This window comes from Hypanus sabinus, chromosome 26, assembly GCF_030144855.1.
Source record: "Hypanus sabinus isolate sHypSab1 chromosome 26, sHypSab1.hap1, whole genome shotgun sequence".
NCBI classification, from domain to species: Eukaryota; Metazoa; Chordata; class Chondrichthyes; order Myliobatiformes; family Dasyatidae; genus Hypanus; species Hypanus sabinus.
In genome coordinates, this window is record NC_082731.1 from 16,893,065 (window position 1) to 16,913,422 (window position 20,358).

The following is a 20,358-nucleotide window of genomic DNA, read 5'->3' on the forward strand; positions in this document are numbered from 1 at the left end:
AACATTCGGAATACCCACACCCCAATTTCTCCTTCACCTTCCTGCAGTGAGGTGGGGATGCTTACGACACAGAACACTGATAGCTCAGGACCATATATATAGAGAACCATATTCTTTATATTTGTTCCTCCAGCTTCTGCTGACATTTTGAAGGACTATAGTATAATGTAATAATGGTGATTGCAATGAGTTTCATTCCTCAGTTCTACTTGGATGTCCTTGCTGGATGAGTCCACTTTGCCATAACATTCTCCGTAATCATGCTTACTGGTCCATAGATCCCAGAGTTCTCTTTCCAGCCTTCTTTAATAAAGGCACAACATTAGCCCTCAAACCACCTTCCGTTGCTAACAATACCAGTATCTCAGCCAACGTGCCCACAACAGTTCCCACACTGTTCTTGGATACACCTGACTATGACCTCGAAATACACTTCTGCACATGGGGCAGTGAAGGGCCTTTCACTGGTATGACTATGCCGATGAATTTCCAGATGGAGTAAGTAAAAGAGTGCCTTGCCACATTCACCACATTTCTGTTGTTTCTCCTTGGGCCATCATCCACACTCGGAACCTACAACAGTTTCTCCCTGCTGTGAATAACACTGCTTTCTCCAACTTTCAACGACTGGTGGTGTTCAGATTGTGGTGGGCTCATCTTGGTATGTTATTTGGATCTGTCATTCCCCTGTTTCTACCACCCTTCAAATTAGATTTAGAGCAGGAGATGGGAAGGGAAAAAAATGAAATACTACTTCACTGTCTGTTGTAATTTAGTATTTTTTATGTCTTGCACTGAACTGCTCTGCAAAACAGCAAATTTCAGGATGTACTCAGTGGGGCTATTTTATTACGTACACCTGTCCACCTCATTAATGAATATATCTAGTCAGCCAATCATGTGGCAGCAACTCAATGCATAAATGCATTTAGATATGGTTAAGAAGATCAGTTGTTGTTTAAACCAAATAACAGAATGAGGAAGAAATGTGACCCAAAGTAACTTTGACTGTGGAATGATAGTTTGTACCAGACAAGGTGGATTGAGTATCTCAAAAACTGCTGCTCTGGGATTTTTCTACACAACAGTCTCAAGAGTTTACAGAGAATGGTATGAAAAACAAAAAAGAATTTAGTGAGCGACAGTTCTGTGAGCAAAAACACTTTGTTTATGAGAGAGGTCACAGGCGAATGGCGTCTGGTTCAAGCTAACACGAAGGCAAAAGTAACTCAAATAACCATGTGTTGCAACAAGAGCATCTCTGAATGCACAGCTTGTCAAGCCTTGAAGTGGATGGCCTGCAGTGGGAGATGACCACGCTAAGAGGTGGTGGGAAAGAAGCTGTTTCTAAAATATTGAATGTGCATCTTCAGGCTCCTGATCCTGAAGGCTTGTTCCTGATGGTAACAATGTGAAGAGGGCACGTCTTGGGTGACAGGCTAGTAGGCAGGTGAAGGGAAGGTGGGGGAGTGAGATAAAGAGATATGTGTGTCATGCTGTCTCTGTGTCGTTCTGCATCTCCATGCCCTTCTGTGTGTCCATGTCTTAAAAGGGGAGAATTTGCAAGATGCACCCAGGAAAAGGTTCTTGAAACAGAGCCCACCTAGGGATGGAGCTCTAATAGACCTTATTTTGGGGAATGAGCCTGACCAGATGTTAGAAATTTCAAAGGGGGGAAGCATTTTTTGAGAGCGGCGGCAATAATTCAAAGGTTGAAGTTATGGATAAGGCCCTCAGATGAAAATGCATCACTGTCTGGTATGAAGGCTCCCAGACTGAATTGAAAGAGGTTGCAGAGTCAACCAGCTGCATGACAGGCACTCCCTGCCTTCGAGGACATGTTCAACAAGCAGGTCCTCAAGAAGCCAGCATCCATCATTAAGGACCGTCACCATTGAGTACATTCACCCTTTTTGTTACTACCATCGAGGAAGAGGTACAGGAGCATGAAGACCCACACTCAGCATTTTGAGGATAGCTTCTTCCCCTCTGCTGTCGGATTTTTGAATGGTCCATGAACACTACTTCATCATCACACAAGTTTGCCCACTCTGGATCTTGTCATCTCCAACTGCTGACGAGGCACCAATCTCACACTTTCTCAATATATGGCCATCCACTCTATTCATATCAATCCCAACCCCCAGACAAGGGTTGCTGGCAGACTTAACATCTACCTTGATGAGGCCAGGCAGAAACTTTGAGTCCTCCTCTTACTTGCCCTTTGTAAAGGATGCCACTCAGAACCATCAGGCCATTCTTTTCTGCACCATCACCAACCTCAACCATCCACTGTCACAGACCTTACCCCCCATGGTTCTCATTTCTACCTCCTACCCAAGGTCAACAAACCTGATTCTTCTATATGTAAAGGGGGTTTCTTTTTTTTCTTTGTTACTGTTGGGAAAGGGTTTCCTTTTGTTAACTAGCAGGAATGCTAATTTACTGATAACGAGAATGGTATTCCTTTGTAAACCAAATGGGGATTAATGTTCTTTCTTCTGAGTCTGTAAGCTTTTGTTGACGGGCTTTTGGGCAGATCGGCGCGAGGGGGTCGAGAGAGAGGACGCAATGCTCTAAGCTGGGCGAGGATCGGACCCCAAAAGGGGGTCCGAGGCCGGGAGATTCTCCGAGGGGGGGGGGATGAAGCTAGATGTGCTTGGTTGACCACTCGGAGGGTCCTGAGCTGTTTGGAGAGTCGAGGAGTTCGGAGGGTCCTGAGCTGCGAGTCGAGGAGTTCGGAGGGGATCGAATGGTGGCCAGAAGACTTCAGTAATTGTGCTCCAACGGCTGTGCACGAAGTGGTTTGGACTTTGATAAGTTTTTCTTTAATTTTCTCTTCATATATACTGTATTGTTATTAATCACTTAGTTATAGTAACCTTTATAAATTGTACTCATTTAATCGCATATGGTGTACTGTCTGTTTTTGGGCGAGACGGGGACATCACACAGCATCCACACCAGCTGATTACCCAGTTTGGCGGGGCCGATGGCTGCACCCCCTAGACGAGAACGAGCGAGCGAGCCTGAGGCGACCCAGGGTGTTACATTGAGGCCCATTGTTTCTGCCTGTTCCTGATCCACTGAACCCGTGTCTGCATACCTCAAAAAGTAATCTGTGGTGTACTGCTGCTGCAAAACAACAAATTTCACATCACATCAGACTATGACGGTAAACCTGATTCTTATTCTGCTCACTTGGGGATGGCTGATTACAACTGTATTAGTCAGACACTGGAGAAAGTAGATTGGGAATAACTGAAGGTAAATCCATACCTGACGTGGAAGTGTGCTAACAGCCAATTGGTTAGAGTTCACAACCAACATGTGCCTGTGAGGATGAAAGGCAAATAATTACAAGGTTCAGGTTGTTGTCAATTTGAGCAACAAGAAAAAAGAAGCATGTATGAAGATTAGAAAGCTGGAACCAGACAAAGCCCTTGAGGAACATTTTCAAAACGTGATGCTTCAAGAAGGCAGCATCCATTATTAAGAACTGCCATTAGCTAGGACATGCCCTTTTATTGTTAATTATCATCTCAGCTAGGTATGGAATCACCAATACCCTTGAATGGAAAATCCTATAAAAGGTAGTTGATTCAGCCCAGTAAACCTCTCCTCTATTGAGGACATATATATAAAAAGTTGTCGCAGGAGAACAGAATCTATCATCAGGGACACCACCACCCAAGATATGCTATCTTCTCACTGCTGCTATGAAGATAAAGGTACAGGAGCCTTAGGGCTCACCCCACCAGATTCAGGAATAATTTTAACCTTCAACCATCAGGCTCTTGAACCAAAGGCAATAACTTTACAGCTCACTTGGCCTAACATGGAAGTGTTCCCACAATCTATGGACACACTTTCAAGGACTCTTCATCTCATGTTCATGATATTTATTGTTTGTTTATTATAATTCTTTCTTTTTGAATTTGTACCCACAGACAAGGAGTTGACCCAGACAGAAACTTTGTGCAAATATTTTACATATTACACTGTACAGCTCCCATAAATGACAAATTTCACAATATTTGGTATTTCAATGATAATAAACCTGATTCTGATTATAAAGGAAAAAAAGAATTTAGACAAAAAAATGTTAGGAGGAATATAATGGGCCATGAAATGTCCTTGAAAAGTAAAAATAGGGAGAATCCTAAGGCTTTTTACATAAACATAAGGAACAAGAAGTTATCTCAGGAAAGGGTAGGTCCACTGATTGAGAAAGGGATTTATACATAAAGTCCTGATGAAGAGTTTCAGCCCAAAATATCAATGTTCATTTCCCTCCTGAATTGCAGATAATATCCCTGGTCAAGTGCTGAAGGTCTGTATGGCCCGGTTAACAGAGGTATTAACAAACATCTTTAATATCTCTGAAACAGTCTGCTGTCCCTGCAGGGTTCAAGTCAGCACAATAGAAGGCATCGGTAACTGGCCCAGTGGCACCGACTTCAACAAAAACGAAGTGTTTTCAGCAGTTGGTAACGGATCATATAAACTCCCACCTTCCAGCTTCATTGGACTCTTTACAGTGAACCTACCACTCAAACCCATCCACTGATAATACTGTAGCCTCAGCTCTCCTGTCCCAACTTGCAAACAATGCTTCATACATTAAGATGTTAATTCATTGACTTCATCTCAGTATTTAACAGGTTCATCCCTCAGAGGGTAGTGGGTAAACTGTCCTTGTTGGGATTCAACAACCTCTCTGTAATTGGACTTTGGACTTCTTGACGAGAAGACCCCAGTCAGTCCGAGTTCGTAACAATGTTTCAAGCTCCATCACACTGAGCACTGGTGCCTCCCATGGTTGAGTGGTTAATAATGCATTGATGTTCATGCTTCTGACTCACATCTGTGTTGCCAGACTCGGTACAAACTGTATCATCAAGTTCGCCAATGATACTGCAGTGTTTAGCATCATCAGCAACAATGATTAGTCGGCATAAATGAAGAGAGAGAGGGGTTTCTGAAATGGTGGAAAAACAACAACCTGTCTCAACGTGGACAAGACAAAAGAGATGATTGTGGACTTCCGGAAGGCACGGGTTGACCAGTCTCCATTTTATATCAATGGCTCTCCAATGGAGCACAATGTTCCTCAGTGTGAAAGAACAGACGATCTAACCTGGACCTACAACACCCCCTCAGTAGTCAAGAAGGCACAGCAGGGTCTACAATTTCAGAGGAGATTGAAGCCACTTTTCTAGAAATTTCTTCCAGAGCACATCAAGACTGCCTTTGTGTGGTGTGGAAGCTGCGACGCATCGAACCGCAGGACCCTACAGAGGACAGTAAGAGCCACCGAGAGGATCCTCCCTCCTATTTCTGACGTCTACCAGGTGCATTGTAGATGAGGGGCCCAAAGCATTGTTGAAGATCCCTACCACCCATCCCAGACGCTCTTTGGCAGACGACCGTCAGGAAGGAGGTACATAAACACGAGGATTAGGACTGCCGGACTGGGTAACAGCGTCTTCCCGCAGACTGTAAGAAAAATGCATACCCTGCCACCACTGAGTTCTCATTACTGGCACAGTGAGCTGTTTACTGCCCGCATTAGTAAAAGTAGTTTACAGTACTAATCTATCTAATATTTTGGTGTATCTGCTATGTGTGATGTATATTGTGTGGGTCCACTATGGTCTGGAGAAGTGTTGTTTGTATTTACGCGCTGATTACAGTAAGTTGACAATAAAGTTGAACTTGATATATATCGATATGGAGAGATAAATAGCGCAAGAGATTAGATATATACAGCAGGTAGATAAAGAGAGAGATCTTTAAGTAGTGCAGATATTTCCCTGTCCAATGCAACTTTGCAGTAGATAGATTGCCCGGGGGCCCGGGCCCAGACCCCCAGAGCCTGACGTCAGACGTGACGCCACCAATAGCGGAGTCGGGCGGCGGTTTGGAGCCAAGTGCTGGGCCGCAGGTTTAATCGACACCGAGGAGCGGAGCGGTTCCCGGCCCCGACCGGGGAGAGAGGCGGTACGGGCGCTACGAGTATCGCGGTGAGGATAAGCCCTCCCCAGCCCAGCCCAGCCCCGTCCCTTACCAACCTCCCCGAGCTGCCGCCGGCCTGGAACGCACCGGCAGCGCCCGTGTAATTGTGCCCATTGATCCCGCGGATCAATGGATTTGGGAGCCGGCGGAGCGCTTCCAGACCCTGCCGAGCTCTCCACACCCAGGTGTGGGCATGCAGCGGGACTCAGACCCGATAAATAGGAGCTGAGTTGCACTCTAGTAAATAAACAAATACATTCTGATTACGTTGCTGCTTCTAACAGATGATGCGAGAACAATTGCCTTTTTAACTTTGGTAGATAAATTGACCACTGTAAATTAACCGAGCGTGTAGTAGAGAATTAGTATGACTGTGGAGAATAAAACAGAAATAATTTTGATTTAGTGTTTATAATTGGAATGTATTTGGGTAAAGGGGCCTTTTTCTGTGTTGTGTCACCATAACGGCAGCACAGATTTAGGATATGAAAATGACGATATTGTGGTATGTTTGGTGTTGTGAGGAGAAAAGGGCGGATACAGTGTGTTTGCACTCAGAAGGACTGTGTAAGGTGCCACTCAAAGCTATAAAGCACGATCAGGGCGGAACGGTTTTGTATCATTTAGTGTACGGTTATTACTGCACCAGTGACCAGAGTTCAATTCCCGCCACTGCCTGTAAGGAGTTTGTGTTCTCTTTGTGACCCGTGTGGGTTTGCTCCCGGTTCAGTTTAGTAAATTAATTGGCGACAAGTGTAATTGGGCCGGAAGGGCTTGTTACTGTGCTGCATCTCCTGTGCTGTACTGTGACTTTGCATGCGAGGGCAGGCATGCCCCTATCTTACAGCTGAGGTTGAGTGTCAGGTGGGGACCAAAGATGAGTCAAGAGTGGACACAATAAGATCCCCCAGGGTGAGGAGTCTATGACTGGCTCTACGTGAGCGCATCCAATTCAGTGAAATAAACAGAGCAGTGGATTAGTTTGTAAATGACTACAGATTCAGAATTTTGGGTGTTGAGAGAGATCTGGTAGCCTTGCACCAGTCACTGAAAGTGAAAGTGCTGGTCCAACCAGCAATTAAGCTGATGGAAGGTATTGGGAAGGAATTTAAAGAGATAATGCTGCAGTTAGACTCGGTGGCCATTTTATTGGCCTCTTCCTGTACCAGATAAACTGAGCACTGAGTCTACATTCACCATCTCCTGCTGCTGTGGCCCATCGTTTTCAAGGTTTGATGTGTCCACGTTCAGGGATACACTTCTGCACACTACTGTTGTACCAGCTGGTTACTTGAGTTGGTGTCTCATTCCTGTCGGCTTGAAGCAGTCTGGCCTCTCTCCTCTCACCCCTCTCATTAACAAGGTTTTTGCCCATAGAACTGCTGCATAGTCAATGTTCTTTCGTTTTTCACACTTTTCTCTGTAAACTCTTGAGATTGCTGGGCATGAAAATCCCAGGAGATCAAGAGTTTCTGAGGTATTCAAACCTCCCTGTCAAACACAATCATTCCATGGTCAAAGTCACTTGGGTCATTTTTCTTCCCCTTTCTAACCTTTGGTCTGAACAAAAATTGAACTTCTTGACCATGTCTGCATGCTTTTATGCATTGAGTTGCTGTTACATCATTGGCTGATTAGATGTTTGCATTAATGAGCTGGTATAATTATTAACGTAGCCACTCAGTGTTTCTAGACCCTGGTGAGATGGTTTCTGGAATATTGCATATGAGTGTGATCTCCATCCCAGCCTGCGGTAAGATTCACCCCAGACGGCCCTCGAGGTTGAGTTCCCGAGTACATTTAAGACAAAGATCAATAGATGTTAAAGTACCTGGAATGGGCTGCCAGGGGAAGTGATGGGAAGCGGATACAATTGGAACGTTTAGACAGATGCGTGAAAGGCAGGGAATGGGGACAGATGGATCCTGTGCGAGTGAATGGGATTAGTGTGGATCAGCATCACGGTTGGCACAGACGTAATGGGCTAAAGGGCCTCTTCATCTACGGTACTCCATTTTGAGGGAACCAAAGAAATGGGGTCAGTGCAGGGAAGATGCATCGAAGGAAGAGATCAGAGGTAAAGGGATGAATATCACACTGCCCCTTCTGTTGTTCTCCCAATCTCGTCTAAAACAAACTCATCGATTTGGACATCTCTATTCAGTTTCTGTTCATTGAAGAATCTCAGTAGCTGCTGCAAACTCTCCAGATGGACAAACTAAAATCAAATTAACGATGCGTAAGGATTACAGAATCAGGTTTATTGTCAACATGACATGAAAGTTGTTGTTTTGCAGCAGTAGTACAATGCAATAAATGTTAGACTGGGGTTTCTGAGGCTTCAGCTCATTGAGGCTTACACAACACAAAGCGGTTGTACTTCTCGTGACTTTATTGAAGGCATTGATTAATCATTCACAGTCCAGGGTGGAAAAGTATGTGAACCCTTGTATTTAATAACTGGTAGGACTACTTTAGCAGCAATAACCTCTGTCAAACGTTTCTTGTAGCTAGTGATCAAACTTGCATTATGTTGAGGAGGAGTTTTAGACCATTCCTCCATACAAATCTGGGATACTTTGTATGAACAGCCCTCTTCAGGTCATGCCACAGCATCTTTAATTGGCTTAAGCTCTGGACTTTGACTCAGCCATTCAAAACACAAAGTTTTCTCCTTTTTAAAGCATTCTGTTGTTGATTTACTCTTGTGTTTCGGATCATTGTCTTGTTGCATCATGCAACTTCTATTAAGCTTCAGGTGACGGACCGCTACCTTGACATTCTCATGTAAAATAACTTGATACAATTTTGAATTCATTGTTCTCTCACTGATTGTGATCTGTGCAGCCCCTGAGACAGCAAAGCAGACCCAAACCATGATGCTCCTTCCACCATGTTTCACAGTTGGGATGAGGTTTTGGTGTGCAAAGCCCTTTTTCCTTCAAACATAGCAGTGTGCATTTCTGTCAAAAAGATCAACTTTTTGTCCCATCTGTCCACAGAGCATTGTCGCTGAAGTGTCATGAAACATCCAAGTAGTCTTTTGCAAACTTGAGACACGCAAGAATATTTTTTTGGAGGGCAGTGGTTTCCTCTGTGGTGTCTTGTCCAGTGTCTTTCTTACAGTAGAAACGTGGACAGAGACTTTAGCAAGATCTAGAGGTCTCTGCGAGTCTTTTGCCATAACCTTTGGATTCTTTTTCACTTGCTTCAGCATTGCACATTGTGCTTTTGGTATGATCTTTGCATGATGCCCACTCCCAGAGAGAGTAGCAACAGTACTGAATTTCCTCCATATGTAGGCAATTTCTCTTACTGTGACCAGAATATTCAGGTCTGTAGAAACTTTTCAAGTTTCCTGCATCTCTACCAGTCTTCTAAGGTCCTCTGAAAGTTGTTTTGATGGAGGCATGGTGTATGTAAACAGATCTTTCTTGAGAAGACCAGGCTCTGTCAGTAACATGACTTTGTGTGTCTTTTTATAACCACACTTGCAATCTCATCTTATTGATTGGAACACTTAATTCCAAATAGCTTTTGTAGAAGGCATTACCCTCAGAGGTTCACCTACTTTTTTGAAACTTGACTGTAATTGTTTAAATAATGTACTCAGTATTGATGAGAAGTACAATTGTTTGTGTGTTATTAGTTTAGGCAGATTGTTTGTCTGTTATAACTTAGATGAAGATCAAACCACATTTCATGACTAACTAATGCAGAAAACCAGGTAATTGCAAAGGGTACACAAACTTTTTCTTGCAACAGTACCAATGACGTTGATAGGAAGATGGATGAGGTTCTGCCATGTGGGTTCAGGGAGTTAGGTGCTATGTTAAAGGACAGGACCTTCTGAGTTGTGATCTCAGGACTGCTATCTGTGCTGTATGCTTGAGGCCAGAAATAGGTTTAACATTCAGTTTAACATGCAGCTAAGGAATTGGCATAGGAAGGAGAGCTTCAGATTTTTGGACCATTGGGCTTTCTTCCAGGGAAGGTCGGACCTGTACAGAAGAGACAGTTTGCACCTAATTTGGAGAGGGACTAATATAGTAAAAGAAAGGTTTGCTGTTAATGCATGAGTTGGGGAGGGGCGGAGGGGTATGGATGGGAACAAGACTGCCAGAAGAGAAGGTGGAATGGTTGTGGAGTCATGTTGTTAATAACTCAGACAATGTTAGCAAGCAAAAAGTTAGGCATGGTGGGACTAATGTTCTGAGTTGCATATATTTCAATACAAGACGTATTGTAGGAAAGGCAGATGAGCTCAGGTCATGGATGAACACATGGAATTTTGATGTTGTAGCCAAGAGTGAGACTTGGTTGCAGGAGAGGCGACCCTGGCAATTCAGTATGCCAGGGTTCTGTGGTTAAACATGTGATGGAGGAGGAAGGATTAAAGGAGGAGGGGTGGCATTATTAATCAGGGAAAATGTGACGGCTTAGTCAGGACAGACTGGAGAACTCATTAAGTGAGGCTTTATGTGTGGAATTGAGGTATAAGAAATGTATTGATAATGGGGGCTATATTATAGACCGCCCAACAGTCTGCAGGAGTTAGAAGAACAAATTTGTGGGGAGATCGCAGACTGTGGGAAGAAGCATAAGGTTGTGATAGTAGGTGATTTTAACTTACAACATATTGACTGGAACATAATGTACCAGCATTAGATGGGATAGAGTTTGTCAAATGTCTTCAGGAAAGCTTCCTTAATCAGTATATGGATGTCAGGGAATGAAACAGAGCAGGTGGCAGAAAGTTGTGCAGGGGAACACTTTGCAACTAGTGATCATAATGCCATTAGTTTCAAGGTAATGAGAGAAAAGGATGGGTTTGGTCTTCAGGTTGAAGTGCTAAATTGGAGGAGGCCAATTTAGATTGTATTAGAAGGAATCGGCCAACTTTGGATTGGTATAGGTTGTTGTCTGGCAAAGATGTACAGGTGTCTCCGCTTAAAAAATGTTTGCTTTACGCCACTTCACTTTTACAAAAGACCTACATTAGTAACCTGTTTTTGCATTACAAAGAGGATTTTCACTTTTATGAACATTTTTCCCATATAAATTAATGGCTCTTCACTTTACGCCATTTCGGTTTAAGAAAGGTTTCATAGAAACGCTCTACCTTTGTAAAGGGGGAGACACCTTTGCATGAAAAGTGTGAGACCTTTAGAAGTGATATTTTGAGAGTAAAAGGCTTGCATGTACCTGTCACAATAAAAGGTAAAGATAACAGATTTGGGGAACCTTAGTTTTAAAGAGAGATTGTTGCCCTGTTTAAGGAAAATGGGAGTTTAGCAGGTTCTGGCAGTTAGGAACAATGACGTACTTGAAATTTCGAAGAAATGCAAGAGAACAATTAAGAAATCAGGAAGACTAAAAGAAGGCATGAGGTTTCTCTAGCATACCAGGTGGAGGAGAATCATAAAGGCTTCAACAGATATGCTAAAAGCAAAAGAATTCCAAGGAACAGAATTGATCTTCTGGAATATCAGAATGGTAATCTGTGCGTGGAGACAAAAGAGATGGAGAGAGATCTTGAATGTTTTTGTTTGCATTTACTCAGGAGATGACATAGAGTCTGTATGATTGAGGCAAAGCACAGTGGGGTCATGGACCCAAATCAGATTACAGAGGAGAAGATGAGGCAAATCTGGGAGTGTAAATCCCCAGGACTTAGGAGGCAAGTGCAGAAATTGGAGAGGACCTAGCAGAGATATTTAAATATCTGCTAGTGACAGATGAGGTCCTGGAGGATTGGAGGATAACTTATGTTACTCTGTTTAAGAAAGGCTCTAAAAACAAATAGAAAATTTTTGGCCAGTGAGCCTGACATCAGTAGTGGGAATGTTAATTGGAAGGTATTCTAAGTGAATGGATATATGAATATTTGGATAGATGTGGGTTGATGAGGGATAGTCAGCATGGCTTTGGGCATGGTAGGTTGTGTTTAACGAAGAGTTTTTTGAGGATGTTACCAGGAAAGTTGATGAAGGTGAGACAGTGGGTGTTGTCTACATGGACTTCAGCAAGGCACTTGACTAATTCCCCCATGGGAGGTTGGTCACAAAAGTTCAGTTGCTTGATATTCAAGATGAGGAAGTAAACTGGATTAGACATCGTCTTTGCGGGAGATGCCAGAGTGGCAGATGGTTGCCTCACTGACCGGAAGCCCGTGACTCATGTTATGCCACAAGGATCGGTGGTGCTGTTGTTTGTCATCTAATGTGATAAAGTGGATCGGGGATTTGCAGATGGCACCATGACTGAGGCAGTGGTGGACAGTGAGGAAGACTATCAAAGCTTGCAGTGGCATCTGCACCAGCTGGAAAACTGGGCTGAAATATGGAAGATGGAATTTAATGCAGATAAGTGTGATGTGTTGTACTTTGGGAGGGCGTGCCAGTGTATGTCTTTACATGGTGAGTGGTAGGACACTGAGGAATGCGGTAGAACAGTGGGATCTTGGAATACAGATAAATAATTCTCTGGTCATTGGGTTGTAAAGCCTTTGACACATTGGTCTTCATAAATCAAAGTATTGAGTACAGGTGTTTGGTGGTTATGTTGAAGTTGTGTAAGACTTCGGTGAGGCCTAATTTGGAGTATTGTGTGGAGTTTTGGTCACCTACCCACAGAAGGATATAAATAAAATTGGAAGAGTACAGAGAACATTTACAATGATGTTACTTGGACGGGAGGACCTGAGTTGAACGGAAAGATTGAATAAGTTAGAACTTTATTCCTTGAAACATAGATTGAGGGGAGATTTGATAGAGGTATACAAAATTATGAGGGGTATAGATAGGGCAAATGCAAGCAGGCCTTTTCCGTAAGAGTTTAAGTGAGACTACCATTGAAGTCGAGGGTTAAGCATGAGTGATGAAATGAGTAAGGGGGTCATTAGCAGAAACATATTCATTCAGGTGATGAGAGGGTGGAACAGGCTGCCAGATCAAGTTGGGGATGTGATTTTGATTTCAAAGTTCAAGAGATGTTTGTACAGGTAAATGGATGGGAGGGGTACAGAGAGCTATTGTCCGGATACAGGTCGAAGGGATAGGCAATTTAAGTGGTTCAATATGACCAGATGAACCAAAGGGCCAGTTTCTGTGCTGTAATTTTCTCTGACTTTGAATTATAATAAAATTTAATTTTAATATTTAAGTCGTGCAAAAATAGTGATGTCATATTTATGGTCCATTTATAAATCAAATGGTGGAGGGAAAGAAGCTATTCCTAGTACGCTGAGGGTGTATGTCGTCAGGTTTCTGTATCTCCACTCTGATGGTAGCAATGAGAAGAGGGCATGTCTTCAGGGCTGGTGATCCTCAATGATAGATACCACCTTCTGAGGCCTCGCTGTTTGAAGCTGTCCTCTGGTGGGGAACCTAGTGCCCATGATTGATCTGAGTTTACAACCCTATGCTGCTGTTTGCAATGCTGTGCAGTGGCTCCTCCAGACCAGTTGGTGATGCAACAAGTTAGATTGCTCTCTCCAGTACATCTGTAGAAACCTGCTGGAATCTTTGGGACATACCAAATGTTCTGAAAATCCTAATGAAATATAACCACTTACCATCATATCCTTGCTTTTCTGCTATAATACTATGTCAGCTGTGGTGTGAGGTGCTTCACTCTTGCCTGTGGAACAGGTGAAGGGGTCACACCTCACTGCTCCAAATTAAACGCAACAAATTTGTAATTCTGCTGCGGGGTGTCAGAGCACCTGGACAGGGTTTGGGAGAAGAGCCTGACTTTTGTGCCCCATGTCATATGCTGTTCTTTTTCTCTCTGGCTTTGTAGATTAGTACATAGCTAGTCTGTTGAGAATGGATCCCCAAGGTTAGTGCTTTGTTCTTTGTGTGAGTTGTGGGAACTCTGGGAGTCTCTCTGCAGCTACTTGGAGACTGAGTTAAGGAACTGGAGCTGCAGCAGGATGACCTTTGGCTCATATGGGCGAATGAGGAGGTGAAAGATAGGAATTACATTGAGGTAGCCACCCCTACGTTGCAGGAGACAGGTACCTGGGTGACTAGGCAGCCAGTGTTGATTTTTCCTGTGGCCATTCCCCTCAATAATAAGTTTACTGCTTCAGATACAGTTGGGAGGGAAGCTGCAGCAACTGACTGTCTGGTAGGGAGTCTGGCTCAGAAGGGAATTGGGCAGAAGAGAAGTTCATTGGTAATAGAGGATTCCATAGTCAGAGGAACAAAAGGCAGATTCTGTGGACATAAAGGAGACACCAAGATTGTATGTTGCCTCCTAGGTGCCAGTGTCAGGGATGCTTCGAATGAGTTCACAGCAATGAAAGCCAGAAGTCGTGGGACATTTTGCCACCATTGACAGAAGTAGGAAAAGGGATGAGTTCCTGAAGAGAGAATATAGGAAGATGGGTAGAAAACTGTAAAGGAGGACTTCAAGGGCAGTAATCTCTGGATTACTGCCTGTGCCATGAGCCTGTGAGGGTAAGAATAGGATAATTAGGCAAATGAATGTGTGACTAAGGAATTGGTGCAGGGGGCAGGGTTTCAGATTTTGGGATCTTTAGATCTCTAGGGGAGGTTTAACCTCTACAAAAAGGGCAGGTTATACCAGAACCTGAGGAGAAATGTACTTGTGGGCAATTTTGCTAAGAGTTGTTGGGAGGGTCAAAAATAATTTGACAGGGGTATGGGACCGGAGTGAATGGGCTCAGAATGGTGCAGTTGGTATCTACACAAGAAGATTCAGTGTGGAGTGAGTCTGTGAGGAAGGGCAAATGTGATAGGGCAAAATTGCAGTCAGTGGGATAATTTGAAGAGTTACATGGGGGAGAATTGAAAAGGGTGATGAATACAGGACTGAAGGTGTTATACTTAAATGCACACAGTATACAAAATAAGGTAGATTATCTTGTTGCATTGTTAGAGATCGGCAGGTATGATGTTAGAGACATCACTGAGTCGTGGCTGAAAGAAGAGTGTTGGGAAATTAACATTCAAGGATTCACGTTGTATTAAAAGGACAGGCAGAGACTGTGGGGCGTCTGTTGGTTTAAAAAATGAAAGCCTTCAAAAATGGTGACATAGAATCAGAAGATGTAGAATCCTTGTGGGTAAAGCTCACAACCTGCAAGGGTAAAAAGTCGCTGATGGGAGGTATATAGAGCCAGGAGATGCAATACAAATTAGAGTGGGAGATAGAAAAGGCATGTGAAAAGAGCAATGTTACAATAGTCTGGGGGGATTTCAATGTGCAGGTAGATGAGAAAAATCAGGTTGGTTGTGGATCTTGAGGGAATTTGGAAACTTTTTAGAGCAGCTTGTGGTGAGCCCACAACAAAAAAGGGAACACAAAGTGCACTGCAGATGCTGTGGGCAAATCAAGACGTACAAAAAAGCTGGAGGAACTCAGCAGGTCGGGCAGCATCCGTTGAAAGAAGCAGTCGATGTTTCAGGTCGAAACCCTTCGTCAGGACTAAAGAAGGAGGGGGCAGGGTCCCTATAAAGAAGGTGGGGAGAGGGTGGAAAACCAGTCAGAGGAAAGATCAAGAGGTGGGGGAGGGGATAGGCAGGAGAGGTGAAGAAGGAATCTAAGAGGAAAGCACTATGGGTAGTAGAAGAAGACAGTCATGAGAGGCAACTAAAAAAGGGCATAAGGAGAGAAAAGATGAAATATGAAGGTAAACTAGCCAAGAATATAAAAGCTGATACAACTAGTATTTTTAAAAATAAGAAAAGATGGCGCCAGAGCTATTTGTAGACCCACGCGACTTCATCTTGGGAGCTACTAATGCTAAGAAAAGCTTTTGGCGCATTGGTCTTATCAATCAATGTATTGAGTACAGGAGTTGGGATGTTATGTTGAAATTTTATAAGATGTTGGTAGGGTTTTAAGGCATTGCTCAGGCTGCAATAGGATTATTATGAGTAATTTTGGGATCTCCATCTAAGAAAAGATTTTCTTGCATTGAAGTGGGCCCAGAAGAGGTCTACAAGAATTATTCCAGAATGAAAGGGTTACTGTATGAGGAGTGTTTGATTTCTCTGGGCTTGTACTCTGTAGTCTAGCAGAACCTCTGAGGATCTTATTGAAACCTGTAGAACAGTGACAGGCCTAGATAGAGTGGATGTGGAGAGAAAGTTTCCTATTATGGGGAAGTCTAGAACTAAAAGGTACAGATTCAAGATAGAGGACGTCCATTTAGAGCAGAGATAAGATGGAATTTCTTTAGCTGGGGGTGTTGAATCTGTGGAATTCATTGCCACAGATGGCTGTGGAGGCCAAGTGATTGGGTATGTTTAAAGCAGAAGTTGACAGGTTCTTGCTGTGTCAGGATGTCATACGTTACATGGAAGGGGCAGGAGAAGGGTTGAGAGGGACAATAAATCAGCCATGATGGAATGGCAGAGAAGATTCAATGGGCCAAATGTTTAAACGTTACAATTACAGTGTCATAGTCAGGGAGCTACCACCGCAGTCACAGCTGATTAAAGTGATCTGTTCTGAGTTACTACCCTGTGCTTATTGATGATTTTTGTAATTTTTTACAGGATTTTAAAGATGGAAGAATTGTGAATGCTTAACTCAAATGGAATATCATATCAGGTCTGTGGCCCCACTCAGCTCCCCAGCACCTGAATATCATCGGCCTGTGAGCGTGGAGGGAGAGACGCTGGTTTGTTTCACTTCAGACCCCAGGCGGTGAGGGCTGTTGCAGGGCACCGACCGTGACACAGCTGAGGAAAGACACACTGTCTACAGCGGGGAGCGGAGAAACCACTGATTTGAGGACAGGAACCAAGTTGCAGGGAAGCCATTTAACCTATTCCAGCCCGTGAAGGAGCGGGCGGTGATCACTCCAGTGCGGATTGGGAAAGGAACAGCCACTGCAACGAGAGACCGTGTGTGACACGCTGGGGGAGGTGAGCTCACCTGATCTGTGACTGGGAACGTGTTCACCACATCCTTGTTTTTGCACCAGTGAAACATTCATTCTTTTGATTGAGGAAGTATTTTAAATGATCCATTTCCCCTGAGAATATATAAATCTTCTTTCCACCTGTTTCCACTTAAGGAAAGTAATTCATTCGCTCATCTTTTTACTGACTGATCACTGAGGTCCTTAGGAAACATTGTCCTGCTGCTTTGAAGGGTCTCACTAGGTCATAAGCCCTGATGAAACCCAGGCAAGTTTGCACCTGGTTCACCTCTTCTGCGAGAGGGAAAGGAATCACTCGCTCATCCCACTTGGTGACACACCATTGACTTCATACCAGGGTGAGTCCATTCTCCTACTCTGATTGTGGGGAGGGGTTCTTTCGGATATCCAACCTCCTGACATATTGGATCGCAGTAAGGACATTAAGTGACCTGGTGACGTGATGAGCAGCCAACAAATACCTGCCAGGGAGAGGCAATCCACCTGCTCTCACTGCGGGAAGGCTTTCAATAATTCCTTGAGCCTGCAGGAGCACCAGCGAGTGCACATCGGGGAGAAGCCCATCACTTGCTCTGATTACGGGAAAGGGTTAACTCAGTCATCCAGGCTTCTGACACACCAACAAATTCATAATGGAGAGAGGCCATTCACCTGTTCCAAGTGTGGGAAGGGGTTTACTCGGTCATTCAGGTTCCTAGCTCATCAACGAATTCACACTGGGGAGAGGCCATTCACCTGTTCTGAGTGCGGCAAAGGGTTCACTATGTCGTCTATCCTTGCTAGTCACCAACGAATTCACACTGGGGACAGGCCATTCAGCTGCTCCCAATGTGGGCTGAAGTTTACTCGGTCGTCTAGCCTTTTGACACATCAGCGAATTCATACCGGGGAGAGGCCCTTCAACTGCTCCACGTGCGGGAAGGGGTTCACTCGGTCTTATGAGCTTCTGAGACACCAACGAATTCACACCAGGGAGTGGCCATTCACCTGTTCCGAGTGCGGGAAAGGGTTGACTCGGTTGTCTGAGCTTCTGACGCACCAACGAATTCACAGTGGGGAGAGGCCGTTCATCTGCTCCGAGTGCGGGAAGGGGTTTGCAAGGTCATCTGTCCTTCTGCTGCATCAACGAATTCACACCGGGGAGAGGCCGTTCACCTGCTCCGAATGTGGAAAAGGGTTTGCGAGGTCATCAGTCCTTTTGATGCATCAACGTATTCACACCGGGGAGAGACCGTTCATCTGCTCTGAGTGTGGGAAAGGATTCACTCGATCATCTGACCTACTGCTTCATCAGCAAGTTCACACCGGGGAGAGGCCGTTCACCTGCTCCGTATGCGGGAAGGGATTTACTCGGTCATCTCTCTTACTGAGGCACCAACGAATTCACACTGGAGAAAGACCGTTCACCTGCCCTGAATGTGGGAAGAACTTTGCACGGTCATCTCACCTCTGCAGACATCGCCAAACGCATACTAAAGGGAAAGTTTAAATGTGCGGTTCGTGTATAGGAATCTAAGTTATGAAGCTGCTGAGACAGCAGTGAGTTCACAAGCGACTGCAAGAACTGATTCTGTATTTATTGCTGCTGTTGATCACTTCCAGGTTTGGACCCAGGTCACTGGACACATTTGGGTTGTTTCCCCTGGAACTGCAGGTACATTTGTATTCTGCATCGATTATAAATAAATATGTTCTGTGTGAATGAACTGGGCTTGAGGAGGATGTGAAGAGACTTTGAGGGGTTGCAGACAACCTGAAGGGATGGTAAAGAACACAGCGGATGGAGTCATGTGGGAAAGTGGGAAGACATGAACTTCATTGGGGAAATTCCCAATGTTAAAGAGATCATAGGATTCAGACAGGAAGAAAATGGTGTGCAGTCACTATTAGTCATGACCTTTCTGACTGTTGGGGCAGGTGGGAGGGGCAGAATGGCCTTTACCTATGTTAGGATGGTCACACAAATCGGAGCACAACCACTGAGGTTTCAGCAGCATTAGTGAAGGGAGAAGCTGTGAGTCGTTGGTCTGGTCTCATGACGCAGGGTCTTGACGAAAAACATCAACGTCCCATTTTCCTACAAAGATGCTGCTCAACCCGCTGAGCTCTATCGGCATCCTGATTTGTATTTCCAGCGTTCAGCACGTGGTTCACCTGGGAAAGTGGGCCAAGGGCTGCATGTGAAACTCAAGCCAAGTGCAAAGTGTTGTATTATAGGAAGCTAAACCAGGGCAGGACTTGCATGGTGAATGCAGTGTCCTGGGGAGCATTGGAGAAGAGAGAGACCTCTGTGTATGGAGTTCCTTGAAAGTGGTATCGTGGTTAGACGGGATGTTGAAGGTGTTTGGTACACTTACCCTCATCAGTCAGGGGATTGAGTGCAAGAGTCAGCACCTGGCTTGCAACTGGAATTTATGTACAGTTCTGGTCACTAACAATAGGAAGGACGCTACTGAGAAGTGAAAGGTGCAGAATAGATTCACAAGGATGATACCAGGACTGGAAGGTTTCCGTTATAAGGATAGACTGGATAGAACAGAGAACCCGACAGCACAGTGTCGGCCTGTGATAGTTGCGTCAGCCCCCCCACTTAAAACTGCAGGTTGGGAAGTACACCGAAGGCTATTTTGTCCTTTCAAATGTTATAATGTTTATGTAAGTAAACAATCAAAGGTATCGTGCCCCACATTTGGCAGTTGCAGCGGTGCAGTGGACCTTTAACATCAAACACGCTAAATTTATCTGTGTTTACTGTTTCGCTAAAATTGACTTTGTCACAACGTGGCTGAGTTGTTCCTTCATCAGCACTGTGAGTTCAAAAACAAGCCTGTCCATTACTCTCTGCTAGACATGAACACCAGCAATGACTTGACAACATTGTAGGTTTAACTTCAAGGTATGTTACATAGGACTAGATGTTAATATCCCTTATTTGACTACTGAGACATGCTGCCCAGACTCAGCAGGGTGGCCAAGTGAGTGGTGGCATCTTTTGGGTTATCAAGTGGGCGCCCTCTTTCCTCAGTGTTTCACTGATAGGCCCACGACACCTCCAGAGGGTACAGCAGTGAATCCTGGCGTCCCGGGCTCACCCCCTAGTTGCCATTCACTCACTTAGGGTCCAGATGGAATCCTTTTAAGGATAGACAGAGAACCCTACAGCACAGTGTCAGCCTGTGATAGTTGCGTCAGCCCTCGCACATAAAACTGCAGGTTGGGAAGAACACCGAAGGCTATTTTGTCCTTTCGAATGTTATAATGTTTACGTAAGTAAACAATCAAAGGTATCTTGCCCCCACATTTGGCAGTTGCAGCGATGACCCTTTGAATCTTGTTAATGGGTCTTACTGGGTATGTAGCCGTCAGTCCAGTCGCTGGCTGCAAGTAATACTCTTTCAAAATGGGCTATCTTGCCTAAA

At 44.4% G+C, this 20,358-nt stretch overlaps 1 protein-coding gene across 1 annotated transcript in view; it reads left to right on the forward strand.

The window, feature by feature from the left end:
* Window positions 1-5,878: 5,878 nt before the first annotated feature.
* LOC132381591 (zinc finger protein 850-like) overlaps window positions 5,879-20,358 on the forward strand; it is a 45,144-nt gene continuing 30,664 nt past the window's right edge. The window contains exons 1-3 of the mRNA XM_059951084.1: window positions 5,879-6,026; window positions 16,551-18,422; window positions 18,542-18,593. Coding sequence (XP_059807067.1) covers window positions 17,382-18,422; window positions 18,542-18,593 — 1,093 coding nt within the window. The 5' untranslated portion in view covers window positions 5,879-6,026; window positions 16,551-17,381. The remainder of the gene's footprint in view (window positions 6,027-16,550; window positions 18,423-18,541; window positions 18,594-20,358) is intronic.